We start from the raw sequence: 23,332 nt of genomic DNA, 5'->3' as shown, positions 1-23,332 counted from the left end.
CAGCTGCATGAGCCCTACCCCAGTGTTCTGCCACCTGTCCATATCCTTCATAGTCCTTGGTTCCCTGAGCCGCTACCACATTCTTTGAACCTCTATATCATATTTCTGTGTCTCTAACCCCATTTCAAATATTAAGTGTTACTAGTAGTACCCAGCAAAGAGATGTAATTCAATGTTCTGTTTTCTTCTAGCTAATAATTATTAACACTTTCTAATATATTCTGCAACATTTTATTTGATGCATCTGTATACAGTTGTTTTTCTAGTCAATAATAGATACCATAAGGACAGATACACTATGTTATGCTTCCTTTTATAATAACATTCTCACCTAGAAATTTTTTCTTAAAGTCACTAAAAAAGATGTATCATTTGCTTACCGTGTGTCAGGTATTATTTGATTCATATTTTAGTCACAAATTTACATTAGGCATCACTGTTATCATCATTATAATAGTACAGAGACTGAAGTTTAAAGGCTTGTTCAAAGCCTGTAATCAGTAAGTGGAATAAGTGAGACTCAAACCCAAAGTAAGTATAAAGATCATTCTTCTAATATGAGAGCATTCTGGCCTCTTTTTACTCCCTGTTAACAGAGGGCACCTCTGATCACAAGGGTTTTCTGTCAACTGTCTGTTTTCTAAATAAATAATTAATATTTTGATTTGTATATCTTTCTTAATATTTGCATTGTTTAGTTCTTGCATCAAATTATAGTTAGAAAATGATAGCTCTGACAGGAGAAATGGTAAATTCCTTTTTTAACTGGAACATTTACTGTTCCTTTCATTAGTACAGAGTTGTGCTCATGGCTGTACTGCTGAATCTTCAAAGCCAATATGTAAGTGCTGTTTTATGTTATATATTAGGTAGTTATTTGTATACATTTATTACTAAGTGATATTTATTAGAATTTCCAAGATAATCACCACAATCTATGATCTTTCCTTTGTGTACCTACTTACCTTATTTATAGACAACACTAATTTCCCTTACACCAAATACAGAAGTTGCTAAATTACATTTCCTTTGCCTGTCTGTTAATTATTTTGTGGAGCTGATTTGTCTTCATATGTGCTTGTGCATGGGTGAATGTGTGTAGATAGAAAGAGGGATGGTGGGAGAGAGAGGGGGATTTTCATTGATTCTGGAGCAGGTTTGTGTCAGACCATTGGCTTAATTCAATCAGGTCATCTGCTTTTAATAGCTCTTCTCCCATAGCCTGGTGAAACCTAGACCAGCTACAAAAAGATGTTAATCCTGATCTTAAAATAGTGACTTCTGTTGAGACCCACAGACTGCTTTAGCAACTGGACATTTCAGTGCTTCTTCTGCATGCAGTTTTAGCAAAGAATATAGTACTTCTATCATGAAGATTGGAATTGCTGCACTTGTGGCAGGAATTATTAGTGCTGTTGGCATTATCCTATTTTTGGTAGCATTCGGAACTGAATATTGGTTACTTGCAACAGAGACCTGTGGAAGTTTTGACTCTAACAATGGAATTTTGGATATTGAAGAAGAGGTAACCAGAAATCTAATGTATTCTTGAAAAACTGTGGGACTTTTAATAGCTTCCCATTAAAGGAAAGTCATATTTTCAAAAATCTACATGATACTGGAATGGTTCTTTGGGCCTTACTTTTCTTAAAATTTAGTTTTAAAATTAATAATTGTTGTTTTGAGTTGATTCAGAGATTGGAGATATGAGACTCAGTAAGCTGAGAAGTAAAGAATCCAGGTTATGTATGGGTATTGTGGTTTTATTCTCACACTAAAACATGTTAATTCAGATGATTAAGTTGCAAAGTGTCCTTCTTGGATTTTCAAATCATTTTGTTGTTTAAAATAATGTAGAGATTTGAGGAAGAAAGCAAACCAAAAATTTGGTTCAGTTAGTAAGTAGATTTGAAAGATGTTTCTCCATAGGAGGTCTCAGAAGTAAAAAATTGTTTTTATTTCAGGATAGCCAAAAGTCATTTTTACTACTGTGTTGTAACTTAGTACAGCATGAAAGGTTATTTTTATGGAAAATTTACTTAGTAACCAATAACTTTTCTCCAACTTCAATTTCAGGAAATTCAAATGCAATCATATTATAAAACAATACTCATCACACTCTGTTAAACAGTGCTTTTTGTCTTTGCAAAATCTTCATAAGAAAAATGCACTTACCCTTTGAAGTGATTCTCCAGTAAAAAAGAAAAGTTATTGTTATTCTTAGGAAAAGCAACAAATAAGCAAACAAAAACAAAAAAGAAGTCTGAGTATGATTTACTATGAATTGGGGTGGGTAAGGAATATATTAATTCTGGTCCCAGTTTTCAGAAAATTGTTTGATCTCGATTGCTGTCATTTCTTTGTTTTTGTATGATTTTCTATTCCAAAGATCTTCCATTTTTGTGACTCCTAACTAGTACATACCCATCACAGCCCCATCTACAATTATTAAAGGTTTGCAGGTTAAAGCTATAGCAGACTTATTGATTCATCAATGTGCATTAGTTTTAAGGTGAAACTGCGTCTAAGGGTATTTTCTTTCCAAAAATCCTGGAATACATGTACTTTTACTTGCTTACTTTTTGTTTCATGAAATATAGTCTCACTGTACACCTCAGGCTACTATCAAGCTGGTGATTCTCTTACCTCTACCTCCTGAGTACTGAGAGTGCAAGGGTCCACTTCTATGACTCTAAGGTAATATACTTATAATGATGGATTCCTTATCAAAAATGAATTATTCGACTGGACAGACAGTTTGGGGGGACATCCTCCTGGTTTCTCTGATAGAATATCACCTAGGCTGCCACCTACTGCATTTAAACTGTGATTAGATAGTAATTGTACTCCCCAGGAAAGAATTGACAGCTATGAATCACTCTTGCAGATAACCAAAAGAATGTTAGAACTGATTATATTTGAAATCAACTAGAGCCACTAGTAATAAATATCAGTTATCTCACTCCATATTTGTTTTTTAAATCACAGTAAGATTATTGTATGTTTTACCCAATCTATTTGGTATGTACAATATCTAGTACATGGACTAAAATGTTGCTGGATATGAGTATTTGCTACTGAATAGATGTTACCATTTTTCAGAGGACAAGGGACGTACCTGAACTAACAGAACTTGAAACTGAGAAACAACCTAAGCTTAGAATTTATTTCATAGTCTGGTGTTCTAGCCATCATTTCTTGATTATTATTTTACTTCAGGATATAGTTAGTATTGTTTGTGTGTACAGACAAAGCTAAAATCAGATCTGGACTGAATGACTCATAAATGAGAACTAATTACTACTGAGTTTGTTAATTATTTAATGTTCCTCCTGTCTTTATAATAGTGTATTTGTAAGTCATAGAAAGTATATGTGCTTAATAATTAGAAAGAAAATGAGTTTATATTTTCTAGACATACTCTTTGCAGCATTACTCTTTTAAATTCATGAAAGAATTTCTAAGGAATACTGAGGTTTAGACATCATCAAGGCTTTTAATTAGTATATTAGCAAGCTTATATTTAAATAAATAAAGAAAAAAACCATTATGGATGATGCTGTTAATTATTATTCTGGACCTTCTCTGTAATGTTTCATTGTTGAACATAATATTTATAATAGCACTGCCTACAAATAAAGAATTGATGAAAGCAATGAATTAAAAATAACAAATTATTAGAGCTTAGTGGATTTACTTATGTTATCTAATAAGGAATTGCATAGGATGGAGAATTTGTGTTCTACTTTTATGGAACAAGCAAGAAACAAAATGAAAAGTATGATATTGTATATATTTTTATCTCATCCACACAATATAATATAATCTTGCTAAATAAGTATAAATTATAACACACAGAGAGAAAAGTGTTGATTTATAGCTAATACTTTATCTCATACTCTTTAACTGTTCCTGCTTGCATTCTTTTCTTATGCTGCACAGCTGATCAAAGAGACTTGCGTAAGGAACTGGTGACGGATTTTATCAGTAGCTTCTTTTCTGTTTGGTCATTTTAAGCTTAAAGGTTCTTCATCTACTCTGTGTAAAAGACTTTATGGTGTGTGATTATTTAAAACTTAACTTTCCTACTTGCCACTTCTCAGAGAGTTTAAACAACACAAATAGACTTAGCATCCTATTTTTTTAAACATTTTTTCAAACATTTTATTTTATTTTTTGCTTTATAAATAATACCATTCAAAATTTCCATCTCCTTCCCTCCTCCCATTTTCCTTCCATTCTCCTACTCCCCACCCCACCCCAACCCCCATGCTCCCAACTTTTGCCCAGCAATCGTGTCTGCTTCTAATTTCCAGGAGGATGTATATATGTTTTTCTTTGGTTTCACCTTATTATTTAGCTTCTCTAGGATCACGAACTATAGGCTCAATGTTCTTTGTTTATGGCTAGAGTGCACTAATGAGTGAATACATACCATATTCATCTTTTTGGGTCTGGGTTATCTCACTTAGGATAGTATTTTCTACCTTCATCCATTTGCATGCAAAATTCAAGATGTCATTGTTTTTTACTGCTGAGTAGAACTCTAATGTGTATATGTGCCACAATTTCTTTATCCATTCTTCCATTGAGGGGCACCTAAGCTGTTTTCAGGTTCTAGCTATTACAAATAGTGCTGCTATGAACATAGTTGAACAAATGCTTTTGTAGTATGATTGGCCATCTCTTGGGTATATTCCCAAGAGTTGAATTACTGCATCCTGAGGTAGGTTGACTCTCAATTTCCTGAGAAACTGCCACACTGATTTCCAAAGTGGTTGCACAAATTTGCATTCCCACCAGCAATTGATGAGTGTTCTCCTTACTCCACATCTTCTCCAGCATAGGCTATCATTGGTGTTTTTGATTTTAGCCATCTGACAGGTGTAAGATGGTATCTCAAAGTTGTTTTTATTTGCATTTCCCTGATTGCTAAGGAAGTTGAACATGACTGTAAGTATCTTTTGGCCATTTGAAGTTCATCTGTTGATCTTAAATGTTCCCCATACTATATGATAAAAGTATACATATATAAATTAGAACTGAAAAATATATATGCTATATAGCATGAGATTTGGATATCTATGAAAAGCAATCAAAAAGAGAATAAATATATCCATAAATGATATGTAATAGTTACATTTTTTGGTATCCACTAACATCATTTTTTGATCAGTTGTAGTTTTCATTTTTTCAAAAGGTAAAGCATTTTTAATGGTATTGCAAGTTAAAATATCACGCATATCATCAAAAAACCCATTTAATTTATGTTAAACCATCCTGAATATTTAGCAATGCATTTAAAAACTACAATATTAATTGAATTGATATCCCTGAGGACTCTTAGTAATCAATACATTTTAAAGAATAATTTATGTTTTAATAGTAATAAAATAATAAACTAAAGCTCTTATTCTAACCTGATGATTTATACTCTAAAGTAAATAAAGCTTGAGAGTTCAGCATTCATCTGACTAATCACACTACCTTGAAAAAGTCAGAGTGCAGACACTTGAGTTTTATTCTTTTTCAGTGCATTTCAGTTCTGTAGAAAGCTTTTCGGGTCTGAGTAATCAAATTGTGAAACAGGAATTATGCCAGTTCTTGATCACAATTCACTTATTGTTAGCATGGAAAATCCTATTCTATAATTTATAAACCCAAATTATGGTACAATGAATTTATTTTTTAAGTGTTTTTTAATGAGCTACATATTTTTTTCTGCTCACCTCTCTTCCTTCCCCATCCTGTTTTTACCCCCTCCCATGATCCCCATGCTCTCAATTTACTCAGGAGAACCTGTCTTTTTCTACTTCCTATGTAGATTATATCCATGTATGTCTCTATTAGGGTCCTCATTGTTTTCTAAGTTCTCTGGGATTGTGAATTGTAGGCTGATTTTGCTTTGCTTTATGTCTAAAAGCCACTTATGAGTGAATACATATGATATTTGTCTTTCTGGGTCTGGATTACCAGATCTATTTTCTAGATCTATCCATTTGCCCACAAATTTCAAGATGTCATTATTTTTTTTCTGCTGTGTAGGACTCCACTGTGTAAATATACTACATCTTCTTTATTCATTCTTCAGTCGAAGGGCATTTAGGTTTTTTCAGGTTCTGGCTATGACAAATAAAGCTGCTATGAACGTAGTTGAGCACATGTCCTTGTGGTATGATAGAGCATCCTTCGGTATATACCAAAAGCAGTATTGCTGGGTCTTGAAGTAGGTTGTTTTTCAATTTTCTGAGAAATTGCCACACTGACATCCAAAGGGGCTATACCAGCTTGCATTCCCATCAGCAATGCAGAAGTGTTCCCTTTCCCCACAACCTTTTCAGCATAAATTGTCAACAGTGTTTTTGATCTTGGCCATTCTTACAGGTGTAAGATGTAATATCAGAGTTGTTTTGATTTGCCTTTCTCTGATGATTAAGGATGTTGAGTATTTACTTAAATGTCCTTCAGCAATTTGAAATTTTTCTGTTGAGAGTTCTCTGTTTAGGTCTGTACCCCATTTTAAAATTGGATTATTTGTTCTTTTGATGACCAATTTATTTGAGTTCTTTGTATATTTTGGAGATCATCCCTCTGTCTGAAGTGGAGTTGGTAAACATCTTTTCCCATTTTGTAGGCTGCTGTTTTGTCTTCTTGACTATGTCCTTTGCTTTACAGAAACGTCTCAGCTTCAGAAGGTCCCATTTATTAATTGTTTCTCATGGTGTCTATGCTGCTGGGGTTGTATTTAGGAAGTGGTCTCCTGTGCCAATGTGTTCAAGTGTACTTCCCATTTTCTCTTCTATGAGGTTCAGTGTAGCTGTTTTTAATGTGAGGTCTTTGATACATTTGGACTTGAGTTTTGTGCATTGGTATAGATATGAGTCTATTTTCATTCTTCTACATGTTGATATCTCGTTATATCAACACCATTTATTGCATATGATTTCTTTTCTCCATTGTATATTTTTTGCTACTTTGTCAAAAATCAGGTGTTCATACATGTGTGGATTGATATACAGGCCTTTGATTTGGTTCCATTGGTCCTCCTGTACATTTTTATGTCTTGCCAGGATGTTTTAATTACTGTGGCTCTGTAGTAGATTTTGAAGTCAGGGACTGTAATGGTTCCAGATGTTCCTTTATTCTACAGAATTGTTTTGTCTATCCTGGATCTTTTACTATTACATATGAAGCTGAGCATTTTTTTTGAGGTCTGTGAAGAATTTTGTTTGGATTTTGATAGATACTCCATTGAATCTGTAAATTGTTTTTGGTAAGAATGCCATTTTTACTATGTTGATTCTACCTACTCAAGAGCAGAAGAAAGCTTTTTATTTTCTCGTGTCTTTTTCAATTTCTTTCTTCAAAGATTTAGAGTTCTTGTCATACAGTGTTGGCAGAGACTGATCATTTCCAGGTCACCTAGACTCTCAAAATAATCACATAGAAACTATATTTCATTCACTCCTTGGCTAATCACTTAAGTATAGTCCTAGCTAGCTCTTACATCTAAAATTAACCCATCTCCATTATTTTATATTTTACCATGACGTTCATGGCCTACTGTCAAGGTTCCAGCTGGCAGCTCATGCTTTTTCCCTCTGGTGGCTACATGGTGTCTCCCCGACTCTGCCATCTTTCTCCCAGCATTCATTTAGGTTTCTCTACCTTTGTCTGTTCTGCCCTGCTATAGGTCTAAAGCAGTTTCTTTATTAACCAAGGGTAATTACAGCTTACAGAGAGGAATCCCACATCACCTCCCCTTTTCTGTGTAAATGAAATAGAAGGTTTTAATTTTAATATACTAAAATTACACATAATAAAACAGGTATCAAGCAAAAATTACAGTTACAAAATTTATATCTACTTTACCTTTTATCATAACTAAGAAAAATTATAATTGTTGACTGAGGTTTCTGTCCCACCCCATCCTGCAATCATTCAGTTCCAAAGAAATCACACAGAAGTCTACATTAATTATAAACTGATTGGCCTAGTCTCCCAGGCTTCTTCTTAGCTCTTACAACTTATATTAGCCCATCATTCTTGTTTCTGTAAGCCATGTGGCTTGGTACCATTTTTGGAAATGCAGTCACATCTTGCTTCCTCTGTGCCGTCACAGCTGCAGACTGTGCTTCCCTCTTCCCAGCATTCTTGTTGCCCTGTCTCTACTTCCTGCCTGGCTACTGGCCAATCAGTATTTATTTAAAATATAAGTAACAGGGTACAGGCTATTGTCGCACAGCATATAATTATAACTATCTATTCTTCAACTACATCAAAGACTCCAGAAGGATATAATATTACCTAAGCTAACAGGAAGTGCATTGTAAGCAATTTCATAAACTCTAAAATTGACAGTTATCTTGCTTCCTGGAGAGTCACCCAAAGTTCTTCAGTGTCATTGGAGCATGCCTACAGGCCCAGAGTATCCAGCAGATATTTTCATGAAGCAGGAAATTTCAAAGATAGTTCTTCCTATATTGTCAGTCACTTTCTTCTGTATCCTGCAGAATGTCTGTCAGACTCTTTCATGAAACAGGAACCCTGAAGGACTCTCTTACCTTTAGGCAAGTTCAACAATCATTTTCCTATGGGTCCTACATGTCTAGTTCATACAGCATAATATCAAGCAGTCCAGGCAAGAACAGCTTCTTGGCCAAATGGCTGATCAACACCATAAGGAGTCTCTTTGATGCCCATCATCCTCTTGAAGTAGATTTGTCCTGTCAGGAATAGATGTGTCTCATTGTTATAAAAAGTCCTAAGTTCTTAAAACATTTTAAATACCATATTGTGTTAGTCTTTGAAAGATTTGAAGACTATCTATCTAACTGAAATATATCTCTATATATCTAGAAAACCTAACTAATATGACTATAAGCTTGACTATTAAAAATGACTATTAACCTGTATTTCTTAATTCTATATATATTTTAAATCATCTGCACAATCACAATACCTTAATCAAGAGCAGGAATATATATATATATATATATATATATATATATATATATATATATATTATACAATGACCTTATATATATTATATATAATGACCATATATATATATATATACACACACATATATATATATATCCTTAAATTTGTATCAAGATCCATACCAATGCACATATTTATAGCATATCCCCCTTTAAATATAAAGAAACATTTATAAACAATCATTTTTGACTTTTTGTGTACTTCTCTAAACTGTTTCCTGCTTTTTGTTGGGTAAAGTATTTTCTTTTGGGGGGTTTTCACAGAGACCGTTTGGGTGTTCTTGGTCCATCAAGCCACATTAGTGTGGAAGAATTCCACAGGTTCTTATCCTCTGTGGAAACAAAAGAAGAACTTCTTTTCCAAAGCAATATATCCTTAGATTCAAATTTTGAAGTTAAGAAAACTTTAAAACATATATGTTGGTTTAGCTTAGCAGTCCCCTTAATCAAATGTCTCTCTGCAGTCAAAAATTTCAAATAAAACACAATAATATGCATAATCCAGATTCTTTGTGTATATTCCGTTTTTATGTGGCTTATTTTTCTTTACTTCTTTTAATCTATGACTGTATGTACTCTATCTCTTTAAAGATTTTGTTTTATTTTTTCATGATTTACTTTTTAAAACTCTCTATTCTCTTTTTTCTCTCCCCTAAGCCTATGTACATTTATCCAACATTGCGACCAATTTTGAGGTCTTTTATTTTTTATCTGAATCTGTCTTTTTGTGTATCTGTAATTATTTTCTGACCAGAAGTGTTTTTTTTTAAAACTGCTAAGTGGGTGTTGTAATGATTGTTCTGTCTCTTTAAGAGATAAGCCATGCCCATGTGCTTGCAGCCACAGAGCCCCATTCTTCCTCTTCCTATCTCCTTTCTCAGAGAGGCTGCCAACTCTCCCTCTCTCCCTCTTTCTCTATCTCTCTCACCCTTTTCCCCTTTTTCCTTCCCCTCCATAACCCATCTAATAAATGCCTAACTTTACTTTGTATGGTATGTTTATCCGTCTCTCTCACCCTCTGGCCAGTTACATGGAGACCTGTCAGGTGGTCTTGTGCACCATCCCTGCTTGGGACTGGCTGCTTTTGGGACCCTGGCAGCTTACAGCAAACCCATCTGCATGGTGTGCCTATCTATCTATTCCTTGCCCACCCACTGCCCACATGGCTAGCCACTGGGCATGCCCAGGGGACCAGCCACCTTTGGAGACCTGCTGCATGGTGTGCCTGGGCCCTGCCTGGGACTGGCTGCTCTCAGACCCGCTGCCCCCTCTGCTATTGGGACCCATAGCAAATCCATTTCAGGTGTGGCTAGGGACATCACAACCCTGTCTGCTTGCTCTGCCTAGTCCAACATGGCAGAGGCATGTTTGCTGCCTTTGAGAGTCAGCAAATGTACATTGCCCCAATTTTAGGCACACAGTGGGTCTATATTGTCATTAGCCAAGTTGTAGCACTCTGCACACATAGCCCATTTAAATGCTCCATAGCCGACCTCCCAAAAGAGTCACAGTTTGTGCTGGCAGCACTGCCCAGGAAGCTGCCAATTCTAAACCGTGCAGCATTTTTCTTCTGCTACTGCTGAAACTGGAAGACCTCTATTAAAAGAGCTGTGGTATGCAGCCAGGAAACAGAACAAGAAGCTGTGTTAAACTCTTGTGTGTGTGTGTGTGTGTGTGTGTGTGTGTGTGTGTGTGTATGTAGAATTCCTTTGTAAGCTTTCTCAGGTTTTATGGGGATATAGTCAACCATGTTGTTGCACCAATCTGCTGTAGGAGGCTGCTCAGACCCAAAATATCACACAAAATTGTATTAATTAAATCACTATTTGGCCAATCACTTAAGTGTATCTATCACTAACTAACTCTTACATCTAGAATTGATCCATTCCCATTATTTTATATTTTACCATGAGGCACGTGGCCTACTGGCAAGGTTCTAGCTGGAAGCTAGCATCTTTCCCCTATGGTGGTTACATGGTGTCTCTGTGACTCTGCTTTCTTTCTCAGAGCATCCAGTTTAGTTTTCCCTGTCTATATCTGTTCTGCCCTGCTATAGGCCCAAAGAAGTTTCTTTATTAACCAGTGTTAATCACAGTGCACAGAGGGGAATCCCACATCAATACAGGTCTTCCACTTGTTTGGTTAGAGTTACACAAAGATATTTTATGTTATTGGTACAATGAATTTCTAAGGGAACATCTAGAAGATATTTATAAAATTTAAAGAAGATGGAAAAGCTGGCCTGTATCTATTTGTATCTTCATTGAACAGTTTGGTAACTTACCCATTTTTAGCAATAATATTACAATAATATTAAGCAAAGTAAATGGACTATGCTTTGGCTTCTAATAGGAATTAGGTGCATAGAATATTTAGTTTTCCAACTTAAATTGTCATCAATTAAGTGTGCAGTCATATTGAACATGGTGTAAGACAAATGCTATGCTGCAGCGACGAGGCGAGCAGGCCTTCTTTTCATCCTGCCTGGCTTCTGCACGGCTAGCTTTACACCCGAAATAACAACACACAAATTGTATTCATTTAAACACTGTCTGGCTCATTAGCTCTTGCCTCTTACTGGCTAATTCTCATATCTTGATTAATCCCTTTCTATTAATGTGTATCACCACTTGACTGTGGCTTACTGGCATGAGTCTAACCACCGTCTGTCTTGGGTAGGAGAAGCATGTCATCTGCTTGACTCTGCTTTCTCTCTCCCAGCATTGTGTTCGGTCTACTCCACCTATCTAAGGGCTGGCCTATCAAAAAGCCAAGGCAGTTTCTTAATTAACCAATGAAAGTAACACAAAGACAGATGACCCTCCTACTCTACTATCCATTCATTTTTACTTAATTTTAAAAAAATATTTTTTATTTATTTTTTGAGAATTTCATACATTAATACAATGCTTTTTCTATCATATTTACTCACCCTTTTGTCTTCAGCTCCTGTGTATGTCTCCCACATTTATTTCCCAAACTTATTGCTCTCTTTCACAACTCTAAAGGAAGCTAACTCCTCCACTGACAGTCATCAGCTGTCAATAGCTCCTCAACTTAGGGTGGCAGCTGATTTATTTATTTCTCATTCATGATAGAATGTTGACTCACTTGATCTTATACAGGCAACCATATGAGTTTTTGAGGGCAATGGCCTGGTCATGTCTGGAATATGCTGCTTCACCTCAATCCTTCTTTATTTATGGCTTGCTTTTACAGCCTTTTGTCCCCTCTTATGCAATGTTTCCTGAATCTTCTGGGGTGTCATATGATATAGATGTTTCATTTACAGTTATTCCAAAGACATTTATTTTCTGCACTTGGAACAGTTGTGAGTCTACTTGTTAGTCACCATCCAGTGTGCATCTTTCTGACAAGGACTGAGAATTGCACTAATCTATTAATACGGAGATAGAATACTATTTAGAGAGAAATTTCATGCTATGTCTGTTTAGCTAAATAATTGCAGTAGGTTCATCTCCAAAGTGTATGAGATCCCCAACCTTGTATACTTGGCCAAATTTATAGCGTCACACATGAGTTTCCTTCTGCAAAGTAGGCCTTAAATCTGAAAACAGTTGGCTATCTACATAATATTAATGCCACTGCTGTACCTATGGAAATATCTTTCAAGGCCAGTTGTTATGATCACTTACAATATACAGAGCTGGTTAAGACTGTTGATGGCCTTTCCCCTTATGTATCTTATGTATCACTTTCTGGTGCTATGAAAGCTAGTTGACAGAGAGGGGGCTTCCAGGTCAGTTCCAGCATGATTTTTCCAAGTTCTGCGACTAAAGTGTTTGATGTCTTTAACAATTAAAATCTTACCATCAAGTGATGATAGGGTAAGCAAAAACACATCCCTGGACCAATCAATCACTTGTGGGGATACCTGACCCTGGGCTTTTTATTTAGCAACCTGTGGTATCTGGGAGAGGAGCATTATCTGACATGTAGGGTAACCCAATTAATACTTATGTGTGTATGTTTCTCTGTGTGTTTGGGGTATGCACATGTGCATGTGTATGGATATATGATGTTTATACAATAATTCTTTCCACATGGTTTTTCAAACACCCTTAGTGTTGATTATCCCTCCTCTATCCCTTTCCTTCCCTTCCCACCAATCACACTTCTCACATAAACCTCCATCATTTGATATTTTGAAAATCTCAAACATAATCCTTGAGACATGATAATAGTCATTCATCAATATATCACAAAATTTTAGAAATATAATCTTTTCTTATTTTCTCATTAAGGAAATTTAAGTCCCTACTATTCAAATTAATGTCTACCAACTACCAGGGAAGATATTGCTTATAAACTTCATCTAAAATGAAAAGAAAATTAAGACCCACTAAGACAAAATGAACTAGAATATTCATGTCAGCAAGATCATTAGTTTTACACAGTGGTACCAAGAAAATGCTGGAAAGCATATTCTATAATGCATTTCCTAACCTGTCATAAGTAGAAATCTGGTATATTGCAGAATTCATGAAAAACCAAGTCATATATAATGTTGTAATTTAAATTTTTAAATATTTTATTTCATAGTATGATGAAGATGTGAGAGACTATGAAGAAATGTCAGTGATTTACCATCATGAAGGTTTTTTCTGGAGGTGCTGGTTTTTTGGAGATGATCCACAAACTTCAGTTTGGAGATACTGGTTTAGTGAGTATGAGATATTACATGATATGTGTGTTAAAATATGGCCTCAATTTAGCTTCAGAAATAATCTTTTACATAGAAATTGAAGGAGATGGTTTACAGGGATTATATATAATATATTATATGCTATTATATTTATATAATATATTATATTATATATGTTATATTTTTTTAAAAAAGGAAAATTGGATGAGATAATAAGTAGAATAATATGAGCTTCCACGAATAATAATAGTGAATAATATAATGAATACATGTGAGTTATTATTTACAGACAACTTATATTAGTATAGATTCTTATATATTGATACAAATTCAAATTATATTTGTCACATTGAATATGCTTTTATTTCTGTTTACAATATTTGTAAACCTATGCAAAGTTATTTTGTCATATTGTATGCATGCATATTTCAAGCTCTACTTAAGACATTTTGTATACTGATGTAGTTTTAGGATGTATTTATCATATTGCACTATACATTTCTACCTCTGATCAAGATACTTATACATTGTTTACATTTTGTGGTTATTGTCCTCATTTGCTTCACAGTTGTTTAAAGATTATTTAATATTCTAATATGAGGCCTTACTCTTTAAGCTACATAGGTATTAAGAATTATAGGTCAATAGTCATCCATGTTTATCATACTTATAGTTAGACGAATCAGGTTAGATACATAGATTATATTCCGCATAGATAGGTAATCTTCAACCACTTCAAAAAACTGTAAAATATGGCATTTATATACATTAGGGTATTGTTGATGTGAGATACGACTGCTCCCGGCAGCACCCAAACAGGAGGTGCTGTGGAAACTCCTTTAGCCAATTGCTTTTCAGATACCAGCACACTTGGATGTGGTCTCTTGCACTATAAATGCAGACATAAAACTTGTGTGGCCTCTCTTGGCTGCTGGATTTGGTTCCTGTTCCCCACTCATGCAGAGGACTGTTGATCTGTGAGTTTACCCCTAAGTAAAGAACCCTTTATTATACTCCATTCTGAGCTAGTATGGGACTATTTTATTGTTATCATCTACAGCTATCATTGAAGGCATTAATTGTTTTGGATATCTCTGTAAAGAAGGAGAGAAATAACATGTATAATAGTGCCTGCAAATATGGATCAATGTAAGAGAGCTCGCCTTCCAACCTGAAGACCTGACTTTAAATCTTCACATGATAAATGCTGGATGTGGTCATACATACATATAACTTCAGTGTTGTGGGATATGAAGACAAGAGAACTGCTGGGCCAATTCTTAGGGAGTGGAATTTGTAATAAGAACATAATATGATAACTTGATTCTAATGCTTGTACCCATGAATGATCAGAGCTCTGGTAATGGGGAATACTGTACAAAATCTGGGGTTGTTACCTATCATTAAAACCAATTAGTAGAAAGAGGGTGTCATTCAGTCCTCTGGTCCATGATCTTGTGCACCAACTCAGATTTCCTGTACAAGAGTAGAGTTAAACAGGAGACACACACTGTAAATTTAAAGAGCCATGTGTAAAGGAAATACTTGAAACAGATATCGGAGAATGTCATAGAAAAGAATGCTCTAAACCATTGAGATATTTTTGCAAACCAATTTGAAAGAGGCTTATAATGTCCCAGAATAAGCAAAATAATTAATAAATAAGTTTAAGAAAGAAAGAAAGAAAGCGAGGGAAGAGTTCTCTTGTGAGTACAGTTAAATTTGAAGACCAGGAGAACTTTACATATATGTTATGCTTTAACAATTCAGAAGCAATTGGAACAAGAAGCAGCACAGACTTGAAATCATTTCTCATTGCATACAGACTCATCAACACAGAGATGAAATATTGGCAAATGGGGCTTAAATCCAATCTTTGACTAAATAATGATAATAATCTTATCTGGCCTAGGGTTAACTCCTAGGAATTGAAGCTTGAAAAAGTGCAGTAATACCAGAGTCCCTAAAATACTGTGAACATTCCTCTGACCACCTCATAAGAAGTGATCCAAGAAGGATTCACCAAACTGCTTTTGTCTATGTGGGTGTGCAGTTGAAATACATTATCTTCTGAAAGTCTGGTAACAGTCTTTAAGCAACATTTATGCATAAAGTTAGATATTGACATCTAAGTGGACAATCGGTAATTTAATCTGAAGTTTGAACCCAGATAGTTTATGCCAGTACAAGGCAGATCCATAAGTAGTCAATTTGAGTGATAGAAAAAAAGAAGCAAATAGAAACAAAACAGATTCTTCAGCCATTAAATGGTTTATGCTGTGGGAATACACTCATGGAATTAGTTCAGCCAAATTAAAAAAAATAAGAAATCCCTATGATGAGCTGATACAGTAGTCTAATAATAATTTTAAAAGAATCTAAAATGATTTACTTCCAATAAAATAATAATATATAAAACAGCGAGAAAATTCAACCCATTTAGAGATTAAAAAGGAAACACTAAAAACTGACTTGAGCTAGGTGGTGGTGGTGCACACCATTAATACCAGTACTCAGGAGTCAGAGGACATCTGCAAGTTCAAGGCCATCTTGGTCTAAAATTGAAGCTCCAGGACAAGCTCAAAAGCTACACAGAAAAACCCTGTCTCAAAAATCAAACAAACAAAAAACTGATTTGACTATGTCCAGATAGTAAACACATACAACAAACTCAAAGCATTTATATATGAGATAATAAAATGAATCAACACTTCCAAACATATCATTCTTAAAAAAATTAAGAAACAAATAAAATTAAAAATCTCAACAATGGTATGAATTGCCTTTAGAATGAAAGTTCCTGAGTTAATTTTTAGTAATTAAAATAAAAAATTACTACAAGTCTTAATAGTAGACTTGCAATGTCATAGTGAGCAACCAAGATAACTGAAGAATAAAACCAGGGTGACCAGTCTTGGTCAAATGCTTTGTTTGACAGAAATGGCAGACTCATTTTGGATCCTGGCTCTGGTCTGACTGTTTTGTTTTATTTATTTATTTTTTTGGTAAATACTTTATCTGTCTATCTTTCAGCCTATTTATCTACCTAAAGATACAGATATAGATGGAGCTATCCATATTCATGCCTTGTATCCCCTACTTCCTTGTGGAATTTTTCTTGTAGTTTGTGTTGGTAAATACTTCTGGTAAGATAATAGTTATAGTTCCATGACAAAGCAAGAATATTAGTAATTATAATAAAAACTCTTCTTCAGTATAATTTTCTCAGGATGTGATTAGTTCTGTTGGCACAAAATTGGTGTAAATAGGTTTTTTTGATTTTGTGCCAACAACACTGAAAGATATAAACATTATTTGTGATATTGAAGAAACTTAAATATGTGCAATAACAATATAAAATAATATCAGTTTATCAATGGCATAGGATGTGATTCAATATAAAGAAAGCTGCAGAGTAGGTGCTTTCACCAGTATTTTTAGATACTTTCATATGAGTTACACTTCAATTAGACTGCTACTTGGTATTCTTTATTGTTTGGAAAATGAAGTCCATTTTGTAGATAAAGACTTGGGAGCACAAATCCAGACAATGAAGTAGTAAAAATTATTTCCAATGTTTGTGAAAATGTATCTTTAGTTCGGTGGTAGTGGCACATACCTCATGCCTTTAATCCCAGCACTCAGGAGTCAGAGGCAGGTGGATCTCTGAGTTGCAGGCAAGACTTGTATACAGAGAGCGTTCCAAGACTGCCAGTGCTGTTAACACACAGAAATCCTGATCCAGGACAGCCAATGCTGTTACACACAGAAACCCTGCCTCAAAAAACTAAAATAAGAAAAGTATCTATATTTTCTCTCCTGAGTTAGAGTTTTAATACATGAAAATTACTGTAACAGCCAATACAGATTAAAACTTAGTATTGTATATTCATTTACAGAGTTATAGATTTCATGATAAGCTTTATTTCAAGCATAGTATGAATTTTGAGCATAATTGCCAATCACTCTATCTCTCTTCCCTCCAGCAAGTTTCCTCTCAAAGACAGTAACCTGTGGGTGTGGATTAAGATTATTTTATAGAGCCACTTTATAGATATATTTTAAACAAAAGAAACATATTTAGAGCATATGAGAAACTCAAGAATCTTCAACTCTAAGAAAATAATAATTCAATGATAAGTGGGCAAATAAAATTAACTAAGAATGAACACCAATGATAAATGAACAGAAGTCCAACATCCTTATCCATTATGGAAATGCAAATCAAAATATCATTGAAATAAAATGCAAATCACAATGGCATTGACATTCTATATCATCCAGCCAGCAGATGAGACTTAAAACTAATCAATGTGCAGAGATTAAGTGACTGTGGAATGTTCATCCATAAAGAGGACATCTAACATCTATATCACCCTCTATTTCCAGGGGTCAGAGAGCATTGCACAAAAGGGGTCAGAAAGAGCATAAGAGCTAGAGGTCAAAGAGTAATGTTTTCTGCATGTGAAAGAGATGTCCTGATGAACTCATAGCAGCTGTGGATGCTTGCCCAAGACTTGTACAAGATTAAGCCAATCAACATCATAGCATGGTAAAGGGGAGACAATGATACAAATATGTATGTGGAAAATAATAAGGAACAATAACATATACCCAAGAAGTCTGGTATACATTCAAGAGGTAAAATCTGCAAATTTTTGCCAACGATGGAGCAGAGTTAAAATCAAAAGGAATAGAGACAATGTATCGAAATTGTAGCAGAAAACTTCCCAAACCTAAAGAATGAATTATACATTCAAATACAAGAGGTATTTAACATCTCAAATAGATATGACCACAGAAGAAACTCTCTTTGATGAATAATCAAGATGTCAAAAATATAAAGGAAAGAAACAATACTGAAAGAAGTATGAAAAATTAAAACCTTAACTCACATACAAAGGTAGAAATATCAGATTTACAAAAAAGGAGAGGAAAAACCCAAATTAACAAAATTGAGATGAAAAGGATGACATCCCAACACACTCCAAGAAAATCTAGAACATCATTAAAGAATAGTTTGAAAACGTCCTCCAAAAAGCTGGACAAGCTCTAAAAAATTGATTTTATAATTGCACATTATCTACCAAAGCTAAAACTAGAATACACAAGTAATTTAAACATATCTATTACAAGCAAGGCAAACATGCTGTAGTCAAAAATATCCACGGAAAGAAAAGTCCAGGACCAGATGGATTTATTACTTCTTAATTATATAAAGCCTCCAAGGATGATCTTATACAAATACTTCTCAGTTTGTGCCACAAAATAGAAAGGGAAAGTGTGGTGTACAAAGTCAGCATTATCCTGTTACTACAACTGAGTAAAATCACAGCAAGCAAAAAAAAAAAAAAAGGAAAAGAAAACTACAGACAAATTTCCCTTGTAAAAACAGATGCAAACTACGTCAACAAAATGTTTGTAAAACAAATTCTGGAACACATCAATACTTCACACAACAAGTGGTTTTATCTCAGAGATACAAGGTTGGTTCACTATATGCTAATCAATAAATATAGTATATCATAAAAATAAACTTATGAACAGAAATCACATGATCATATCTATAGCTGCAGAAAACCATTTGACAAGGTACAACATGCCTTTATTATTAAAGTCCTGGAGACAACAGAGGTAGATGCAGCATATTTCAAAATAATAAGCTATATATGTTAAATCAGAATCCAACATTCTACTAAGTGGAGACAAACAGCAGATTTTCTTTAAAATCAGGAACGACAAAAGGGTGACTGCTCTCACCTCTCTTACTCAGTACAGTATTAAAGGTTTAACTAAAGAAATAAGACAAGAGAACTATATGAAAAGGATAAAAGCAAGAAATGAGTAAGTCAAATTATTTGACCCTATATTTAAAAGAACCCATTGAATCTTTATGGTGGTGCGCCCTTGGTGGACTGGAGAGTTTTCAGGATCCCACCTCGGGTCCCCAGAATGGGCCCTTCCTTCACCTTCATTGCACCCTGACTCGCACGTGTTAGACTCCTTGGTCTGTATTTCAAGACGGGGCAAGTGGGTAGCCGACCATAGGAAGCTGGCTGAGTTTCCAGTACCATGCAGGTTTTCCTTGTGGTTGAGCACGTCTTAAATCCAATTAGAGAACTGTTGGTTATCATCAGTGTTTGCACACCACTCCGACCTGAAGAGATACATGCCATTCTGGTCGTTGTTGTGGTTCATCGTTGTCATGTGGCTCATGGGTAGGACTACTTGTTGCTTCCCACTTTTGGAAGCTCACACAACACTTCTGGTGTCATCAAAGGCAAGTTCTTGTGCTTAGTCTTCAGGGAGGGCAAGGCTTTCTCAGGTTGGGTCCCCTGGGCCTGCTGTCCAAAGTGAATGGTGTCTTTAGCAATAGGGACTAAGTTTCCACCTCAGGGGAGGACAAACAAGGCAATAACAGTAGCCTGTGGTGGTTTGGTATTCTACTGGCCAACCCTGACCACCTACATGAAAGAGGGTTTCTCAGAATGCATGGATTTTTATGCAGTTTTGTCTTTGAGGTACAATGTTTCTATTTATCATCATTTCATAGTCATCTATCTACCTGCAATAATCCATAAATTTACCATTTTTAGCTAACAACCAATATTGTTTCATTTTCAGAGGTGGTTTCTATTTCTTATTAGATATTTTATTTGTTATCATATCGTGTACATACTTATTCTTATAAATGTATATAAAGCTATTTGAAAATCACTAATTAGTCCCTTTTATGTTTATTTTTCATTGTGTGGTGGACTACATTTTATCAGTGGTTGTGAGCTTTATAACTTTTAATATGTAAGAGAGATTGATATAGTTGACATATGATGCTTATAAATTTAGCCTAATGAGGAAAATGTATGCTAAATGGGTTTGGAACAGACATGTCAAAGGACACACACTGAAACTTCTTGCTCTTAACAGCATACATTTTTAAACTACAGATAAATCTTAATTCTTCCCTTGATGCAAATTTAAAAGCATTTGATTTAGCGAATTAATTTGATATTCACAAAGCAGTAATAATCAATTCAATTGAAATTCTTTGGTAATTTAAGTGGAGACAAATGTCTACTTATTATAAAGTATTACTGCTAACTAGAAAACACTTTAAGATAAGTGGTCACTCCATTAACATATCTAACATTTTCAGTATGTCATTAATCATGACAAGACACTAGTATTAACACTGATATAATGATACTTTCATTATAATACCATGATTTTCCATGGACTTCTAGAATTAGAGAGCATTACTATTTGAGAAGCCGATAGTTATTATCTAGTGCAACTTCCTACTTGATTGATGTATGACTCTCCTAAATAATATGTTGATAAATGGCCATCAAGTCTATTCTTCAATACTTCCATTGAAGGTAGCTTAGATTCTTTCACCACACATATCTAATTATAATATCTGACAGTTAATATTGCTGCCTAAGTTTTGCTGAACAAAACTCAATCTTACAGATACTTCTGACTGTGAACTCTCATTCTTTTTCCATGCCACACAAGTTAGTTACTTGTCATGTGACTAATCAGTGTTATGATCCAGTTCTTCTCATTCTGACCCCTACCATGTATTTCCATTCTTAAATATCTTAATTTTATTTTGCTATTAATTGAGACTTTTTGGTGAACTGTAATTCATATCTATTCTTAAAACTTATCAAATACCAAAGTATCCCATATATGATCCTTGACTTTTTTGATAGTGTTGTTTTTCTATTTGTACAACTTAAAAAGACATTAATTTTTTGGTTAGCCTAACAAAAATATTTATGTAGTCCACGGTCAGTTCCATAAATTATTTTACTATGCAATTGCTGTGTTTATCCACGTGTTTTTCTGTTTCTGTGTGGCACAACTGGCATTTTTAGTACTTAAGTGCTTGTTTTAGTGAATTTTTTTTTTAACCTGGGGAATTCCAATAAAGATTGGTATATTGAAGATATTTTTTTTATAAAAAAAATAAAGGCCAACATAGCATGAACAGAGACTACACAGGTTCTGCACCAAGTCTTATGCATATATTGTATGGCTTTCAATTTAGTGTTTTTAGGGTATTCCTAAATATGTGAAAGAATGGGTCTCTAAATCTTATTCCTTCTCTTGGGCTCTTTCTTCTGTTTACAACTGGCTATTTTTAAAATTAAGCAAAAGCCTTTATATTTATTCATATTAAAATTCATTGTGCTACATTCAGTAAATTTTGTGATCTTTTGACATCTTAATTCCGACACCTTGTTTACGGACCATAATGAACATTCAAGCAGTTAAATAATTTCAACAGGATTTAACATGTGTCTTGTTGAGCATTATGGTTTTTAAGGGATTCTCATACTCCTTTATTAGTTGGACAGTGAAATGTGAATGGTATCATTATAATGTATTAGTGAAATGAGAATTATGTTTTTACAAATAATATACTTTTAAAATATAATATTTTATTAATTTCGTGAAAATTTCAAACACGATATTGTGATCATTTTCAACCTTACACTTCCCCTAACTCATTCCAGATCATATATATATATATATATATATATATATATATATATATATATATATATATATATATATACATACTCATGGATGTGGAACCAACCCCTGGGATGCAGTCAACTTAGAAAGGTCCAATGTGCTCATGCATTCACAGCATTTATGTTTGTCTGCAAAAGTACATTGCCTGAACAATGTAATTTTTGAGAATAGAAATCATTTTCCTTCCCTATTATTAGATTTTACATCCTTTTCTAAGATTTTCTTTCTATTTTTCCATCATTTGCCACTAACCACCTTAGCTCTATCTAGAATATTCTTCTTCCTGCTACACTTAGAAGATGAACCTATTCTTTCTTTTCAGGTCAAAATAAAATTTTATAGCCATCAGAATTCCTCATTTGAAATTAAAATTTTATCTTAGGTTGAGTAATATCCATAACACATTTTACATCCCTTGCAAAAGATTCCAGTTAATTGTAGCTTTTTGGTTGTGTGTTTCTATCTGCAATTAAATTGTAGTTTCTTAAAGCTGAAAGCTCAACAAGCACCATAGCATTTTACCTTACACTATTTAAATACACGGCAGAAGCCAAGTAACCATTTTGATTTAAATTGAAAATTTATAAAACAATCAGTGGAGACAGTGTTCTAAGGGATACTGAATAATTAAGAAAGTTGAACTCCAAATTTCTACTTTTTGTTTGTGACCCTTCATATACACGTTATATTCATTTCTGTGCCCTAGTGGAATTATTTTCAAATAGAAGTATTTCATATTAATTATTTTAATTACACCAAAAATTCCTAAGAATTGTACAGAAATTTAGATTTTAATTTCACCGATCTTAGAATTAAAAATAAGATGTTCTGCCTTTTGTATATTCAGTGAACCAGCCTCACCCGAAGCGCTGTATTCCTGGATATCTATTTCCAATGCAAATTGCTGTTGGGCCTTTTCCACATCCATCCTTTGATGCAACTTCTGGTAAGTTTTGAAACACAGCCATATATATTGACAAGTATACTGAATGAGAGCTTCCTCAATATTAATTGAATAAATTTTATGTGCTAGATGATAGGTTAAGTTGGTTTATCTGTTTATGCATTGAAGATACAAATTAGTTCTTATCTGGCCATTTCTCGCTGTATGTGTTAT

General features: G+C 34.2%; 1 protein-coding gene across 1 annotated transcript in view; it reads left to right on the top strand.

The window, feature by feature from the left end:
- The first annotated feature begins 1,298 nt into the window (after positions 1–1,298).
- LOC142841432 (transmembrane protein 182-like) overlaps positions 1,299–23,332 on the top strand; it is a 55,003-nt gene continuing 32,969 nt past the window's right edge. Inside the window, exons 1-3 of the mRNA XM_075958270.1 lie at positions 1,299–1,525; positions 13,566–13,686; positions 23,063–23,161. Of these exons, the coding sequence (XP_075814385.1) occupies positions 1,370–1,525; positions 13,566–13,686; positions 23,063–23,161 (376 nt within the window). The 5' untranslated portion in view covers positions 1,299–1,369. The remainder of the gene's footprint in view (positions 1,526–13,565; positions 13,687–23,062; positions 23,162–23,332) is intronic.

The sequence above is a fragment of the Microtus pennsylvanicus genome, chromosome X, assembly GCF_037038515.1.
Source record: "Microtus pennsylvanicus isolate mMicPen1 chromosome X, mMicPen1.hap1, whole genome shotgun sequence".
Taxonomy (NCBI): domain Eukaryota; kingdom Metazoa; phylum Chordata; class Mammalia; order Rodentia; family Cricetidae; genus Microtus; species Microtus pennsylvanicus.
Note: the sequence above shows the minus strand (reverse complement) of the source record. Positions and strands in the feature narration are given on the sequence as shown.